The sequence below is a fragment of the Leopardus geoffroyi genome, chromosome C3, assembly GCF_018350155.1.
Source record: "Leopardus geoffroyi isolate Oge1 chromosome C3, O.geoffroyi_Oge1_pat1.0, whole genome shotgun sequence".
In the NCBI taxonomy this organism is placed as follows: Eukaryota; Metazoa; Chordata; class Mammalia; order Carnivora; family Felidae; genus Leopardus; species Leopardus geoffroyi.
Genome location: NC_059338.1, coordinates 79,427,791 through 79,445,422, shown reverse-complemented (window position 1 = coordinate 79,445,422; position 17,632 = coordinate 79,427,791). Strand labels below are relative to the sequence as shown.

The window sequence follows — 17,632 nt, the reverse complement described above, 5'->3', positions numbered from 1 at the left end:
GTTTGGGGCAGTCCTGGAGGGTGAGGCTTGGAGCTGCGACCCTGACTCTGGTTGTCCCGATTTGAAGCCTGAATCTGCCTGAGAAGCAGCCATGACCCTGGTGTTAAATGTTTGAGTTTCCTGTTTTGGGGGGAAGGGTCAGAGTGCACGAGAGAAAAAGGAACTGATAAGGTTTAGGAAACATGAGTTTCTGGTGACGCCAGCCCAGTGTCGATAGACGCCATGGTGCCGGTGACCACGCTACAGCGTCCTGGTCCCCTAGCCCGCTAGCAGTGAGATTCCACTGCCCTTTGGACGTTTGACGTCAGCAAGATGGTCTGAGTAAGCTTGGTCACGAGGCCTCTCAGACGTCAGAGCTCCCGTGGGCTGCACCACTAAGAACACAGAGCCTAGGATAAGGGAGACAGCAGGTCCCCTCTGCCTGGTGCTGGTCACCCCATACCTGGGATGCCGGAGTAAGGTCCGGCGCCCAGCTGGACTTCCACTGACCCCCCGTACCACTGGCTTAGAGAAGGTAATCACGTTCTGTGTAATCCAGTTACCGGTTCTGAAAGTGGGAGAGAAACAACATCTGGTTCATAACGTTCTCGCAAGAATTAAATAAAACATTGCATGGAGTCTCATGAGTCAGGAGATGGCTGATGGGGGACATGAGATGACCACGAGTGGGACAATGTCACAGGGGAGTGTGCTGGGAGGGGGCTGAGGCTGCAATTCTGGGTCAGCCGCCTCCTCCCCGTACGTGTTTTAAACAGTGACTTCGCTGCTCTGAGCCTCAGCGTTCGCACCCGCAGAGTCGAGGTGCTTAGGGTCATTAGAGCATCGGCCTTGTGGGGCGGAAGCTGTGAGGGGGCGCCCGAGGCGACCACACTTAGCGTGCCATCCATCGGGGCGGGTCCTCAACCAGTGTTTGCTGTTGGTGGGGAACGCATGCGTGTCAGAGCCCGTGGCACGTGGCTGGAGCCGTCACAGCACAGGGAGGACTGAGTGAGCAAGACGCACCTGGGGTCCTGCACACACCGCGGCCCAGAGTCAAGTTCGCGTCCCCCAGAGGGAACATTATATTCTAACAGAAGGGTCAGCTTGGGTTTAAGTCCTGCCTTGCCACTCCCTCCCTCGCTGTGTGATCTCAGACGAGCTATGTAAGATCGCCAGGCCTCTGCCTTCTCATCTGTAAAGTGGGCATGGTAACGATCCGCATGCTCCTGGAGCTTGAGGACTGAATAAGGAACACGCGTAGGTGCTGAGCCCAGTGCCTTGCTCTCGGCTCATGGTAGAAGGTGGCTGTGTACCCCCAGGGTGGGATTCAGGGACACGCTGGCCAAACTAAAGAGGCTCACCGGGGAGGACCCAGAGGGCCTTCCGGAATAAACTAGGGGCCAGAACCGAGGGGCTGGAGGACTGCATAGCTCCAGCCGATGGGCTCCCGGTCTGCCGTGGGCTGCCATTTCCGCCACCTGCTCACGTTTCAAAACAGCTTATCGGGTGACATCAGGCCGATTAGTGCACTGGTGATGCTGTAAGACAGCACTGGCCGGGAGACGTAAACAGAGATCTATTCTCTCACGATTCTGAAGGCCGGGGATCCAAGACCAAGGGGCCGGCAGGGTTGCTGGCTTCTGAGGCTGCTCTCCTCGGCCAGTGGATGGTCATCTCCTCCCTGTGTCTCCACATGGCATCTCTTCTGTGTGTCTCCATCCAAATGTCCCCTCTTTTTTTTTTAACATTTATTTTTGAGAGACAGAGAGAGACAGAGCATGAGGAGGGGAGGGGGAGAGAGAGACACACACACACACACAGAATCTGAAGCAGCCTCCAGGCTCTGAGCTGTTTGTTAGCACAGAGCCCAACGCGGGGCTCGAACTCACAAACCGCGAGACCATGACCTGAGCCAAAGTCGGACGCTCAACTGACTGAGCCACCCAGGCGCCCCTAAACGTCCCCTTCTTGTGAGGCTACCAGTCATATTGGCTTAGGGCCCGCTAGCTTAATCACTGCCTTATAGGACCCTGTCCAAATATAGTCACATTCTGAGGTCATGGGGGTCAGGGATTCAAGCTGTGAGTTTTGGGGGGACACAGCTCAGCCCATAACGTGGGACTCAGTGTGCTTACGAGGCAGAGTTGCCAGGAAGAGTCACGTGTAGGCTCAGAATCTGGCACTTTCTTCGGAAAGGTGCCCTCACCAAGCTCTGCCGGCTGAGAAGGAGCCAACGTGTAGCCTTACATTTGTCCGCTCCCCACAGGCCCCCAACGCGTCCGTGCTAGTGCTCTTCCACAACACCGTGGAGGGCAGGGGGAGTGAAGGGCAGCTGGCCATCGATGGCTCCTTCCTGGCCGCCATTGGCAACCTCGTCGTCATCACTGCCAGCTCCCGAGTGGGTGTCTTCGGTTTCCTGAGTTCTGGTGAGTCGCTGGTGTGGCTGCTCACCCCTGAGCTGAGGCCAACTCTATGTGTGTGTCCAACCCCTTCTTCTCAGAGCCCCATCTGTCCCTTCCTGGTGCCCGGCCCTCCTCCAGCCCGGTGAGCTCTCAGTGGAACGTCCAGCACGCCACGAGACCCCTCCAGTGATGCTGACGCCCTGTTGCCACCGACTGCACTTACTTTGTGCTGAAGCTGTTCCATTACGTGTTTTATCTTCTGGTGTGTGTGTGTGTGTGGGGGGGGGGGGTGGGTGGGTGTGTGTTGAGGTCCCAGAAGGTCAAACCCTTGTTTAATATCGATAGTTAAGAAACAACAGAGCCAGGATTCACCACCGAGGTTGACTTGGCTCTAGAAAGGGATAGAAATGGATTATAGGTCCTGGGCCCACAGGGAAGCCATTTGACTCCGCATGAGGGCGGGTGTCAGTAATGCTTCCTGTTTCCTCTTGAATGCCAGCCTCACTTGGGAATGTCATCCTGTCCCCTATCCAGTCACACAACCGTTTGTCACCCTGGTTACACCCTCCACTTCCCCCACCAGCACCCAGGGCAGAGGTGAGGCCCGGACACTTTCATTGTCTGCCTCTTCCTCCGCGTCCAGCCCCCACCAGTGGTGGGTATTTGTCAAACGGCCATGGCAAGCGGTGGACACGCTGGCCTGGGAATCTGAAGAGCTGAGGGCCAGCTCTGCCATTCATTGTCTGAGTCTCATTCATAAAACCCTTCGGTTCTGAGTCTCAGCTTTCTCCTCTATAAAATGGGAACGATTTTACCCAACTTCCAAAGTTACGTAAGGCTCCAGGGAGGTCGTACATGTGAAAGGGCTTCAGATACGGTAGTGGGTCCTCCAGGTAGGCACTGAACTTCATCTCTGTTCTCCAAGGATCTCATTTAAGACCTGAATGCCCGACCTGCTAAGTAAGGATGGGCAGGTAGAAGGTAGCATGGCGAGATTGATGGACTCACCTAAGATGTGAGTGAGTGGGTAGGTATCCAGCATGGGCGGGAACTCAGCAGTGCTGGGGAACGAGGGCTGGGTAGACCACATGGCATGAAGCCTCAAGCGCCGTGAAAAGATTCTAGGCCTGCACGACAAACCCAAAATGGGCACCAAGTCAAGGCGAAATACCACCAGATGCCAACGAGGGAAACACGGATGACATAAAGATTTCAGATATTCCTTCGGAGGGAACGGGGTCGACTGCTAGAGCGCTGAAAACTTTGCCTGGATTTTCTTTCCTCTTGTCAAACACGAGACTGACGATGATTTGCTAAGTCAGTAGCTCCCGGCTCTGAAGAGGCGGGTGAAATTCAGAACTCATCCTGTTGAACGTAGTCGGGTGGAGCTTTCCACAGACAGGGCCGGCTCCTTGGCACAGAGCCTTACCAGACAGGGAAGAGTAAATTTCCATACGTCCCCTGTGCCCGAGGGGTGGGGGGGTGACGGTTTCGTGGAGTGTAATCTTACTGAGGATTTGTGTGCTTCTGGGAAGGCAGACTCATTTCTGCTGCCGGTGGAGACAGTGTTGGGGGAGGCAAAGGAAGTTTCCAGAACGCCCAACCCTTCTCCTTCCTGATCTGGAATGCTGCCTGTTCATTGTGCTTAAAGCAAAACTGCGAGGGAGAAGGAAAGTTACAGTTGAGAGTGCCGGTCTCCACCAGACATTTCTCCTGGATTACCTCATTTCATTCTTTTTTTTTTTCTGTGTGCCTACTTTTTTTTTTTTTTTTTCCGACGTTTATTTATTTTTGGGACAGAGAGAGACAGAGCATGAACGGGGGAGGGGCAGAGAGAGAGGGAGACACAGAATCCGAAACGGCTCCAGGCTCTGAGCCATCAGCCCAGAGCCCGACGCGGGGCTCGAACTCACGGACCGCGAGATCGTGACCTGGCTGAAGTCGGACGCTTAACCGACTGCGCCACCCAGGCGCCCCACCTCATTTCATTCTTAAGGCAGCTCTGTGAGGCCAGTACCAAAGGGCCGTTGCACAGATGAACCATGAGGCTCAGAGAGGTCGAGGAACCCCATGCCCCACAATTAGGAGTGCATTCCGGGCTCTGCATCCTGTTGCTCAAACAGCAAGGAGAAATCTATCGTGGCTTGCTCCCACGGATGTTTACAAGTGCCCTTTGGGTTCCCTGTTCTTCCGTGTACAGAGTAAGATTGGTCTTTTACATCCTTTTAGCCACAGATGGTTCTTCTTTGCTTTATTGACCAGACTCCCCAGCTCCCCCCACATTCCCAGGCTTTTGCCTCTCTTCCATTGAGCCGCCCTGCAGTTCCGCCAGGAGAGGGAAGCGATGCATCCGGAGAGACACTGAGACACAGAGGCGCTAGGATGCAAACAACAGCCTCTCTGACCACAGTCAGCCCACCTGCCCGCCGCAGTGTGTCCCCTGACAAAGCTCTGCAGAGGACGCAGGTGCCCGCAGCCCCAGGGGATGCTCAGGAAGGGGAAGGGACTGGTGTGCAATTCCACGAACCCCCAGTAAGTTTGTGACACCAACACACCATCCCCTTTACCATTGAATAAATGTATAATAGACAGGCGCCTGGGTGGCTCAGTCAGTTAAGCATCCGACGTCGGCTCAGGTTGTGATCTCACTGTTCATGAGTTCGAGCCCCGCATTAGTCTTGCGACTGTCAGTGCAGAGCCTGCTTCGGATCCTCTGTCCCCCTCTCTCTGTGCACCTCCCCTACTTGTGCTCTCTCTCTCCCTCTCTCTCTCTCTCTCTCTCTCTCTTGCTCGTTCAAAAATCAATAAACATTAAAAAAAAATAAAAGAGGTATAATAGATTTTACCATTAAGAGTGGTTTTAAGTTTACAGAATAATTGAGTAGAAAGTGTAGACAGTTCCCATATACTCCTTCTCCCCCTGCCTCAGTTTCCCCTATTGTTAACCTTGCGCGTGGGTGTGGCACGCTCGTTACCACTGATGAGGAGACACTGATAGTTTATGATTGACCAAAGCCCACAGTTTGCAGGAGGGGTCGCTCTTTGTATCGTACATTCTACGGTTTTGATAAACGTATAATGACACGTGTCCACCATCGTGTGTCTTACAGAATAGTTTCACTGCCCCTAAGGCCTCCCTGTGCTTCACCCGTTCGTCTTTCCTCTTTTCCATGTTATTTTTTTTTAACTTAAAAAAATTTTTTAATGTTTATTTATTTTTGAAAAAGAGACAGAGAGCGAGCAGGGGAGGGGCAGAGAGAGGGAGACGCAGACTCTGAAGCAGGCTCCGGGCTCTGAGCCGTCAGCACAGAGCCCGACGCGGGGCTCGAACTCACAAACTGTGAGACTGTGACCTGAGCCGAGGGCAGACGCTTACCCGACTGAGCCACCCAGGCGCCCCTCCCCTTTTCCATTTTAAATAGTTGGAAACTGCAGTTCAGCACGCAAGTCTGGGAAGAGACAGGCTAGTTTGAGTCGAGCCTGAGCCCAGTGTCCTACACGGCTCGGACTTTGTGTCTGAGCAGAACGGGGTCTGAGAGCAGCTCTGTGGGACCCAGGGGCTCTGGGCAGTTCCCTCCCTCTGCCTCCGCTCACAGGCTGCCCATCTCTCAAACGACACTGAGACGTATGAGCAGATGATAGGGTAGAGTGGGTGGAGGGCGGATGCCTGGCACCCAGCAGGGGCTCGCAAGGGTTAATGCCCCGTTTCTTTCCCTGGATGGAGCTTCTTCAAGGCAGGGCTGTGTTATGGTCATGACTGGCTCTGCATTTGGCCAGTAGCTGGCACAGAGCTGCCCCTGGACCACAGCAGTTGCAATGGCCCCTGGCACTTACTGAGTCTATGCACATTATCTCCTGTGATCAACATACACAGCATCTTCCGTGGTAGCCCAGAGTGAAAACAGTCTTCCGAGAGCCCTCGACGCCAGAAGCGCTTTTCATATTTTATTTTATTTTTAAGTTTATTTCTATTTATTTTGAGAGACGGGGGGTGGGGGGGTGGGGCAGAGGGAGAGAGAGAGTCCTAAGCCGGCTCTGAGCTGTCAGCACAGAGCCCGACACGGGGCTCGAACTCATGAACCACGAGATCGTGACCTGAGCCGGAAGTCAAGAGTCAGACGCTTGACCAACTGAGCCCCCAGGCGCCCCAGAGGCACTTTTGAAAGGGGACGGAGGAAGAATGGAAACAGAAGCTCACGCCCCCCCGCCCTGCGGCTGACTAGACAAACTCACGTTCTCAGCAAGAAAAGGAAAAAAAAAACCCATCAGCACTTCAAGGGGGCCCTGGTTCCTGGTGAGCTGAGCAGTCGGAAGGGAATTGAGGTGGTTGGTGCCGGGCCGGGGGTGGGGTGTTTCCCCAGCCTGGATCTTGCGGGTGGGGACCGACCCTCGGGGGCACAGGCCACAGCGATTGTCCTCTCTCTGGCAAAGCAGTGCGGCGAGGGCAATGGGGCAGGTGGTGTGCAGGCTCAGAGGAGGAGTGGGCAGGGCGGCCCGAGGGCCCTCTTCAGGGTGTGGGTACAGAGGAGGTGTGCTTTGGCCAGGGGGTCAGACAGAAGGCCACGCCCAGGACCATTACCGTCACCTCATCATCCCTGGGGCACACAGATGCCTCCCAAGGCCATCCTCCAACCAAAAGAACGAGCACAGAGTCCTGTCTCGGCGGCCGCCCCTCCACAAGGGCCATTTCTGCTGCAAAAGCCAAGCCAAGGCCAAGGTCTGCAAAGACCTGAGACAATGCTGGCGCCTGAATCTGGTTTATTCAAGCAAAGCCAAACAAATTCTACAGTGCTTTCTGCCAGGCGCTGTTCTGTTGCCTTTCCAATCCTGAACTAATTCAAGCATCCTAACAACCTAAAGACATGAGTATGGTTATCATTTCTACCTCCCAGACAGGGAAGATCAAGTCACATCAGTAGCTTGTCCAGGGCCCTCTGCCCACAGCTGGGCTGGCTCTATCACCTGAGCGCTTGGCCCCCTCACCTGCCGCCTCTTACTGACGGCCATCAACAAGACCAGATGAGGGCCCACTGTGAGCCCCGAGAGCTTCGGGGGGAGGGGTACTGGAAGAAATCCAACAAGCAAGTGAGAACCAGTTAGGGATCGAGGGAACAGTTAGATGCTTGCTGGGCTGGTTCTGTGGTTCACAGGGGCAGGACACTGGAGGTGGAAAACAGGTCAGGGCAGCGGGGGCAGGTGCACAGGGGTGGACATCTGCCCACCTCTGTCTCCCTACTGGACTATATGTGTGGCCAAGGGGGAGCCCCTCTCCAGTGTCATGGGGGCACTGCGCAGCTCATGTGTGGGCAGGATGAAACCAGGAGGACCCCCGGTCGGCCACAGCCAGCCAGACTGCAGGGGGATGAACTTGGCCTTGATGGCTGGGCAAGGGTCAGTGTAGGAGAGTGAAGGGAGCCCAGACGGCTTGGACGGGCCAAGGCCATTCTTAGAGGATCTCAAAAGCCAGGAAGATGTTTAGACTTGACGCAGTAGGAGCGAGGGAGTCAGGAGGGCTTTCGAGCACAGAAAGTTCCTTAAAGAGAGCACTTCAGTTTTTTTTTTTTGAATGAAAATAACACAGTGCCTCGCACATCATTCCAACAAGTGTTTGTTGAGTTGGACTGAGCGTTAGGACAGAGAGTTCTGAGTATGCATCGGGATCTAAGTCCCAACTTTATCTTACGTTTGCTTCTTGCACCAAAGCAAACATTCCCCTGGAGTTTCAGGTTCCTCCTCAGGGAAGGAAGGGGTTGGCGCAGCCTGCCAGAGACCAGCCGGCTCACTGCCCCTGCGTGCGCTGCTGACCCTGCGTGACCTGAGGGCCAGGAACATGCCCGTCTTGCCCCCCCCAGAACCAGGCACAGCGCCTCGAACCAGGCAAAGCCCAATTCAGACTGTCTGAAGAGCAGCCCTTGAAGGCCCCCTCCCCCTCTGACTTCCTGGGGGTTTCTAGACCCCACAATGTCAGCACTGTCCTTGGGAAGCTGATATATGGGAAGGGAGAGTCAGGGGCAGCCGCCCCCAGCCCTCCTACATTGTCACTGGAAACGCAGGCTGCAGGCGTCACTTCCCAGATGTCTGGGACTGGGTCCTCCTCCATTGGCACCTGCTCTCCTGCCCTGCCCAAGACCTCAGAAACAAACGCATTTGTCCTAACAAGCGGAACGGAAGCGTAATCCAGAAAAGTCATGGTGAGGACTGTGCTAATGTCTTCACCAAACCCAGAACACAAAATGCATTTGAAGAAATGCTGAGACTATTCCCAGCTGGAAGAGTGATCTGTGCTATTATGTCCCCAGAGCAGGCGTTCTCAGCAGCTTTGTGAGCGCCAGGTTGGCAAATCGGGGTGCACAATTCTTCTGGTTTTCTGTTTGGGACTATGGAGTCTCGCTGGTAGTTTCTGCTGGATACTGGACCCTGTTGATCATAGCTCTGGTCGTTCATTCACCTGACGTTTACTGAGGACCTGCTGTGTGCCCCTGATTTCAGTGGGGTACACGGTCTAGCAAGGGAGGCAGTACCCAGGGTGACAAGTATCCAGATTAGGGAGCCCTGCTTCACTGGAGGGCTGCCTCTGAATTCACGGCATTGCTAACACTTGAAGGATAGCTGGGCTGGAGGAGGAAGATGAGGAAGGCCGGGGGAAGGCAAGGGCTCTGGGCAGAGGAAACCCCATGTGCCAGGCACCGGCCTGGAAGAGGGTGACCCCATGTTTGAGCAATTGATAAGAAGCCAGGCCCGGGGAGGAGATGAAGGGGGATGGGGCCCAGGGGACAGACACCCTAGTCCCATGCGTCTTGAATGCACTGGGAGAACTGAGATCATGTCCTAATGGGATGAGATGGGAAATTTTAGATAGGATGGGGAAGTGTGTGTGTGTGTGTGAAAAATCATGCATTTGAAAGATCACCCAGGGGATGCTGGGTGGCTCAGTTGGTCAAGTGTCTGACTCAGGTTTCGGCTCAGGTCATGATCTTGCAGTTCGTGGGTTCTCCAACCTGCATCGGGCTTTGCGCTGACAGCGTGCGGCCTGCTTGGAATTCTCTCTTCCCCCCGCCCCCCGCCTCTCTCTGTCCCTCCCCTCTCAAGTGTGCTCTGTCTCTCAAAATAAGTAAATGAAAATTAAAAAAAAATTAGAAGACCACTCGGGATGTGGCACGGAGAATCAGAGGAAGAGACGCACGGATACCTGAGGCCACTGAGAAGCGCCGAGGAGATCAGTGGAGAGAGCCTAGAGCATCTGGGGAACAGAAGGGGTCAGGGTGGAGTATAGCAGGTGTCAGGGAGGACTCCAAGGCCGTGCAGGAGCAGACCAGGCGGGTGGTGCCGCATTAGAAGGAGGACGTGAGAAATTCCACAAAGGCTACTGGCCGCATGCTCAGGGCACTTGGAATCGATTCCCTTTGGGACTCAGTGCACTTGAAGTGCCTTCAGCAAGGTAGCCTCCTGGAGACTTGAGGAGCCGGAACTGGGAGGGCACTCTGTGCCCCTGACACTCCCGAGTCATCAGCAGGTGGGTGGTGATCGGGGGCATGGGAATCTGCTGGCATCTTCCCGAACAAAGTGGGTGACTCTCAGCTCAGGCTAGAAGACGCCGGGTATTTCAGAGTGGTCAGCTGTGTAGACTGACAAGGAGGATCCACTGGCTTCAGAGGATGGCCAGAGGACATGGGCATGCGATGTGCCAAATGCTGAGGAGAAGAATGTGTTTTTGCTATACTATACGTGTGTGTGTGCGTGTGTGTGCGTGTGTGTGTTTGAATCATGTCATTAGAAAAATAGTGCTGAGCTCTTCAGTAAATAAATACTTACTAAATTCTGTGAAAAGAGAATAGAGAGATCAACTCTGCTGAATGATACTGAAGGGCATGGGAGAAGAGGCAGTAGGAAGGAACTGGATGGAGAGCCTCAGCCAGGCCTGGTCCTTGTCAGGGAGGAAGAGGTGTGGAGAGCCACCACAGTGGGCCGAGACGTGGGGCATCCCCTCTGATGTGCCAAGCCAGGTAGTACTCTGAAAGTGCCCTGACTCTAATGTAAACGGCTGCCCTAGCAAGTGCCCTCGCCTATGGTGGGAACGCTGTGGGCCAGAGAAACAGAAGGACAACGTCAGGGTCTCCTACCCAGCAAAGGCTGGATGCTCCCGGTTCTGGAGCCCATGCTGCTCCCACCATCCTGATCCGTGCGGACAGGAGGCCAGGTCCCCAGAGGTACCGTGTGCCTGGCTCAGACACCACCGGGGGTGACTAAAATCCGGATTGTAAAATTGCAAAGGGTAAAAGGCTTTCCTCTTTCTGCAGGTTCTGGAGAGGTGAGTGGCAACTGGGGGCTGCTAGACCAGCTGGCGGCTCTGACCTGGGTGCAGACCCACATTGCAGTGTTTGGTGGGGACCCGCGACGCGTGACCCTGGCGGCAGACCGTGGTGGAGCCGATGTGGCCGGCATCCACCTTCTAACCACCAAGGCCTCAGACTCCAGACTCTTCCGGAGGGCTGTGCTGATGGTGAGTCCCTTCTTCTGCCTTCAGACTTGTTTTAGACACGGGTGAGGCGAGGGGTCCTCACTTGCCTTTTAAGACCAGTCGACTTCAATTGCTTGGTTTCCTTTATCCATGCTTGCTCTTGGCCATCTTTCCATGTACGTGTGATTCCAGGATGCCGAGGAACTCCCCTGACTACTGTCCATCATTCTAAACTGAGGAAAATTCTAGATGGGAAAGTGTTTCTATTTTGGGAGATTGCCTCAGTAGGATTTAATGATCTGAACTCTTTTTTTTTTTTTTTTTTTTTTTAATTTTTTTTTTTTTTCAACGTTTATTTATTTTTGGGACAGAGAGAGACAGAGCATGAACGGGGGAGGGGCAGAGAGAGAGGGAGACACAGAATCGGAAACAGCCTCCAGGCTCTGAGCCGTCAGCCCAGAGCCCGACGCGGGGCTCAAACTCACGGACCGTGAGATCGTGACCTGGCTGAAGTCGGACGCTTAACCGACTGCGCCACCCAGGCGCCCCATAATGATCTGAACTCTTGAAGACCTCTTTTGCCAATCGACAAACATAAGGGGGTAGACTGTAGGATGAGAAGCTTTCTGGTGGAAGGAAAGCTAACGATGAGGGCACAGTTTAGCCAGTATGATGCTCATGACACCCAACAGTATTGCTCACGACAGGAGAGAAGTGGAACGAGAATTCTCATCTGCTCCCCAGTGTTGCTTCCCTGACCGTCTCGGGTTTGAACTTAAAATCTTCCCTTATGCTGTCTGGTTTCTTCAACCGCCCATGCTCCAAATCTCCTGATGAGATTCCGTTCTGGTGGCATTTCTTTGTGGAGCACTATTGGGTGATTCATTCCCTGTACCTAATCCCTTCTACCTGGTTGTTTCCTTTGCCTGAGGAGTGAGGGGAGGTGGAGACCCCAGAGCTTGCCCCCATGGTGGATCAAGGAGTGGCGGGCAGCTGGGTCAGCAGCCAAAGGGTGAGGCATGGAGCTCCCAAGGTTTGGCCAACTGGGTCACTGACTGTTGAATGAAGGCAAAGAATAGAACTCAGTACTCATGGGTCTACTGGGTGGTCTCATGAAGTTCCTGGTAGATGGTGATGATGGTGATGATGGTGGTGATGATGATGGTGATGATGATGATGATGGTCATAGTGATGGTGATGATGGTGATGATGCTGATGGTGATATAATCATACCGGTGATAGTGATATAATGATATCGATCGTAACAGTAACTATTATGGAAGAAATAACCTGGTTGATCACAGCATAAGCCCTGATGGTTATTCTGTCATTGACGAGCTTCTAATTTTATGAAGCATCCAATCTGTGCCAGGTGCCATGCTAGGTGCTGGAAATGCTGTGCCAAATAATTCATGTCCTAGTTCTTAGGAAGCTTGCAGTTTACTGGGGGGTGGGGAACAGACACTTAAAAAGTGGATATTTAAAAGAGGGTCTTAGGGCAGCTCAGGGAGAAGCCCCCATCCAAGCACAAGGGAGGGGGGGAATGTCCACGGACACTTCCCGGGAGAAGGAATGTCTGAGCAAAATGTGAACACTGTGTAGGCATTGAACCACAGGCAGAGTCCCGACACTAAGGGGCAGCTGGGCTCCTCACGGAGGTCTGCCAGCCCTGGGCTGCAGTGGGGGACAGGGCAGTAATGGAGACTGGGAGGCAGAGAGCAGCTGGACTGCAGTGAGCACCTTGGGTTTCCTCCTCAGTGAAGGGAGCCATGGAAGGGGTATGTTTGTTTGCTTATTTGGTTTGGTTTCCTTTGGCTTGGTTTCCTATTTTAACCATTTTTAACTGTACAATTCAGTGCCATCAAGTACAATCAATTGCAATGTCATACAGTCATCATTTCCAGAACTTTCCATCATCTCAAACAGAAACTCTGTATATGTTAAACAATAACCCCCATCCCCCCTGCTCCCCAACCCCTGATAACATCTATTTTGCCTTCTGTCTCTATGAATTTGCCTGTTTTAGGTACCTCACATTAGTGGAGTTGTACAAAATTTGGGGTGTGTGTGTGTGTGTGTGTGTGTGTGTGTCTGTCTGTCTGTGTGTCTGGCTTATTTCACTTAGCATAATGCCTCCATAAAGGTTCATCTGTGTTGTAGTTTATATCAGAATTTCCTTCCTTTCTAGGTTGAATAATATTCCATTGTTTGCATATTCCGCATTTTGTTCCCGTATTCATCTGTTGGTAGACACTGGGGCTATTTCTGCCTTACTGTGAATAGTGCGGCGATGAACATTGGTGTGCTATCAAAGGGTTTTTCGGTGAGGGGGAAACTCGCTCCCCTTTAGGAAGACTTGTCTTAGAGCTGAGTGGAGGATGCACTTAAGAGGGACAGTCCTGAAAGCAGAGAAAGCAATGCTGAGATCATGAAGTAGCCAAATTAAGGCATCAAGACCAATGCCATGGGCCTGCTAGCAAATCTAAGGCCATATGACCACACTGCAGCATTGCCCAGCCCTGCTGGGATCCAAACCCTTGATAGGAAGGAGGACAAGAGTGACATCGTTTGGGCCTCAGTGCTGCTGGGTCAACATCATCACCACCCCCGAGGGGAAGCAGTACCACCTGCTACTTGGTCTCTCTCCTTCAGCCACTGGAGCCTTCCAACATTCCTTGAGGGGCCCATGCTCTGTTTTGCTTCCTAAGGACGTTTCCTCTGCGTGCCGCACTTTTCTCCCATCTTCCTCTTTGCCCGCTCTGTTTGTCCTTCAGGGAATCCTTTCAGACTTTTCAGCCCAGAACCAGACCCCCTTTGTATGATCTCTGCTGCCTGTACTTCTCTGCACATCGTGTGTCACGATATCCCACCAGGAGATAATTATTCCCGCTGCCAAATCCGTCCCTCTCGTAAGACGGGAAACTCTGGGAGAGCAGAGGACAGCTGTGCCCTGCTCTTACAGGGCCCCAAGCACCCAACACAGCTGTCTTACAGTAGATGCTCCAGAGTTAATATCCGGGAAGCAAAAGAGCAGAGGAATGGGCACGTGTGTCCAGGGTCTTAGAGGCCAGGCCTCCTCCCTCCCCGCCACCACTTCCTCGTGTCCCTTTGTTCCCGATTTTCCTTGGTCTCTCCCTCCATCTTCGCGGCAGGAGGTCTGAGCCCAAACATCTCTCAATTCCTGGTATTGGAAACAGAACTTCCTGACTTTGAGTCGCTCCTGAAGGGATTTCCTCCGAGCCTTCTCAGCAACCAGACACTCGGTGGGACCTGGAAGACGCCAGAAATACCTTCCAGGAGGCCCAGGAGGCCGAGTTTTCTTTTTGAAAAGTCTGGAGAGTTTAGGTGTTTGGGGGATTTCAAAGACTAATCTGTTTTAGCAAATGGCAGTGTATTTAAAAATAAACTCCATCTGTTTCAGTCATTTAGAAGCAGCTTTTACAACCGCTCCCAGCAGTCTTTGAGATGCATGTGAAATTATTTGGAATCGAGAGAACGAAAATACTTCAATATATTAGCGGCTCTTAGACTTGTTCTTTACCAGCAGATGTTTGGGGGAATGGATGTGAGTTGGTGATATATTCTTGGACAGAATCGTAAGTATTTCTGCAAAGCTTGAGGCCAGAGCTGTTAAAATGGAGAGACAGGCTCCTGTGATAATTAATAACTTTATTGAGCATATTTGGGGCCACAGAGCACCTCCCATATATTATTTCATAGATTGTTCACATTGCGTGGCACAGGGTCTTTGTATTATTTGCAATCTAGAGGTAAGAAGTCTGAGGCTTAGAGAGGTTTAGTGACTGGCTAAAGAACACACAGCTGAGAAGGAGCTGCATTAGAGGCTGGCACCTAAAATCTCGTCCTGTGTCTCCCCCAACTATGCAGCGGCTTCTCTAGAAACTTGCGACTCTTTCAGGGTCTTAAGGTGGAAGAGAAAAGAGCCCAGGCCTAGCATCAGAATTGCTTCACTCTTGGCATTGTTTATGGATAAAATCGGTATGGTTAATTCTGTCTCCCAAAGGCTTGGACGGTTGGCAACACAGTAGGTGTGCAGAATGTTCTGGAGTTCCCGAACTCCAGAAATCCAGGTTCCGCCTCACCTTGCTAAGCTAGGGCAATGCCAAGAAAAAGCACGTCTGGGGATGCTTCACCTGCCCAGGGCGCCAGGTTGAAGAAGAGAGACGGGTGACGTGTTGCAAACATGAGCCGTGTGGCTCTGATGCCCCGGGCAGTTTTAAGAGAAGACAGAGGAGGTCATGTCCTATGTGGTATGATTCATAGAGTCCAGGAGAGATTTCCACTGCCCTCCTACAACACTGCCCCAATTCTGCATTCCTCAGTGCGAGTGCCAGGCCCCAGGGATTGGCCCCAAGCTATGTTTTCCTGTCTCCTTTTCTGCTGCGTTCCTGCCTGAGCCCTGCACTCCAGGCTCACCGGTAATCAACATTCCTAGAAAATGCCGTGCCTTCTTCCACATCTTTCCATCGCTGTTCGTGGTCAGCTCTTCGCGGCCAGTATGTCCGCTTCTCCCCCTAACGAGTCACTTCCTTCTTCGAGGCTTGGCTGAAACGGGGCCGTGAAGCCTCTTCTCCATCTCTTAAAACAGAATGACTCTCGCTTTGGTGAAGAGACTTCTATTTGGCAATTTTTAGGAACACCGCCTTGTCTTACCTACTGGTTAGTCTTCTAATGTATCTATTCCCATGCTGCTGTGACTGAGTGCTTAACTGGGAGCGTGAAATTTTCCCCTTAGGACTTCCTTAACACTTAGCACAGCCCTGGGCAGAAGAGGGTACCGAAGCAATGGCCGAGTTCTGTTAAGCTGGTGAAGGGGCCCAACCACTGCTTTCTCCTGTTTTCACACAAACCTCCTCGTTCAAGCTCGTTCTCCTCCGTTTCTCTTCATCAAAATGGACTGAGGGGCGCCTGGGTGGCTCAGTTGGGTAAGCGTCCGACTTTGGCTCAGGTTATGATCTCACAGTCTGTGGGTTTGAGCCCCGCATTGGGCTCTGTGCTGACAGCTCGGAGCCTGGAGCCTGCTTTAGATTCTGTGTCTCCCTCTCTCTCTACCCTTCCCCCACTCATGCTCTGTCTCTCTCTCTCTCTCTCTCTCTCTCAAAAATAAATAAACATTAAAAAAAATTGACGGAGCTATTCATGGGCTCCAGTGCTCTCATCTATGTTTTGGAATAAGTTTATTGATTGTCTTTCAACAGTCTTGATGGGAGTTTGAATGTATTTTCATGGAATTTTTCAGTTAATTCAAAAAATGTCTATGGTTTTATAATGTTAAATCTTCCATTATGAATCAGGTTGCCACCATTACCACAACAGGATTTTTGTCTCCTTACGTCTTTTCTCAGAGTTTTGAACTTCTGTCCACAGAAGCGTTGTGAAGTCATGGTGGGCAAGTCCCTACCTGTATTCTCGTTGGGTTGGTGTTGTGAACAGTGTCATATTTTTTATTGTACTTCCCAGTGGTCAATCCTGGCATCGGGGAGTAGAGTTGGCTCTGAATTTGCTGAGCCTTCTTACCACTTCCATTGCTTGATCTGTTGGCTCCACTGGATTTTCTATGACATTATTTCATTATCTGTAAATGTAGGCAGGTTAACTTTGAACAAAAATGCTCAGCTGCTCTAGCGAAGAGACTCAACACTTAAGGACCTTAAATAACAAATATGTTTTCTTTTGTTTTGTTTTACTTTATCGTAGTATTTACCAAGGTGTCTCACGATCTCTCGGGACATGTGTTCCTTCTAGGTGTTTCTCTGCCATCTGGGGGCCTTGTTCCCATTGGCAGGGCCATGTCTGGGCAGCTCAGACATCCAGGCAGGGGCAGAGGGGTGGGGGCCGCCGTGGCTGACTGTGGGAGGGGCGGGACCCCCCTCCCTTCCCCCACAGAGACCCCCTACATGCAGCCCTACGGCTGACTGGCTTTTCTTCTTCTTTGACATGATCTTTCTTGCTCCTGTTCATCTTTGACACATTCATCTGACCATTTAAACAAGGTTTTGCTCTGGATCTTGTTGATGACTGTATCACTAGAACTTTTGTTTCACCCACGTTTACCTTTGTCATCTTTTACTTGCTCCTTGTTTCCACGACAACCAGTTGTTCTTTTAGCTTCTCGGGTGGAAATCCAACCTCATTACTGTTCATTCTTTGTTTTCTGATCAGTGGATTTCAAGCCATAAATGTCCCTCCTACTATTGTATCACTTAAGCCCTGGGGAGTTTGAGAAGTAGGAACATGCCCTGTATTTCTCAGTCTTTTATTATTTCTTGTGTTGTGTTCTTCTTAACCCAAGGGGATATCTCCTCTTTTTTCCCCCCCTGTAAACGCTTGTTTAGATTTTTACCCATCCCTTTGCAAATCGATTTTTAATGTTGTTTCATTATTATCATGGAGCATGAGTCAGTGAAAGCCGACTCTGAAATTTATTAGGACTTCCTCTGTGACCTAATGTGCTCCTCATTTGTTGATAGGAAAGTTGTATAGTGTTATCGAAACCTGCTATTTACCTATCTACTTATCTTTGCTTGATTGCTCAGTTTCTGAGAGTTGTGTGTTTAAACCTCCACATAAAATGATTCCTTTATCTATGTGTCCCTACAATAGTTGCCTAATATATTTGGAAACCGTATCGTTAGATTAACACAGGTTCAGTCACGATATCTTCTTAATGTATCATTCCTTTTGTAACGTCTCTCTTTGCCCTTAGACAATTTATTTTCGCCTTAAATTCCATTTTGCCTCAAAATTCAACACTTTCCCTTTGTTCATTTCC

General features: G+C 51.7%; 1 protein-coding gene across 1 annotated transcript in view; it reads left to right on the top strand.

The window, feature by feature from the left end:
* TG (thyroglobulin) overlaps positions 1 to 17,632 on the top strand; it is a 253,327-nt gene that overhangs the window by 136,826 nt on the left and 98,869 nt on the right. Inside the window, exons 40-41 of the mRNA XM_045453613.1 lie at positions 2,246 to 2,405; positions 10,679 to 10,881. Coding sequence (XP_045309569.1) covers positions 2,246 to 2,405; positions 10,679 to 10,881 — 363 coding nt within the window. The remainder of the gene's footprint in view (positions 1 to 2,245; positions 2,406 to 10,678; positions 10,882 to 17,632) is intronic.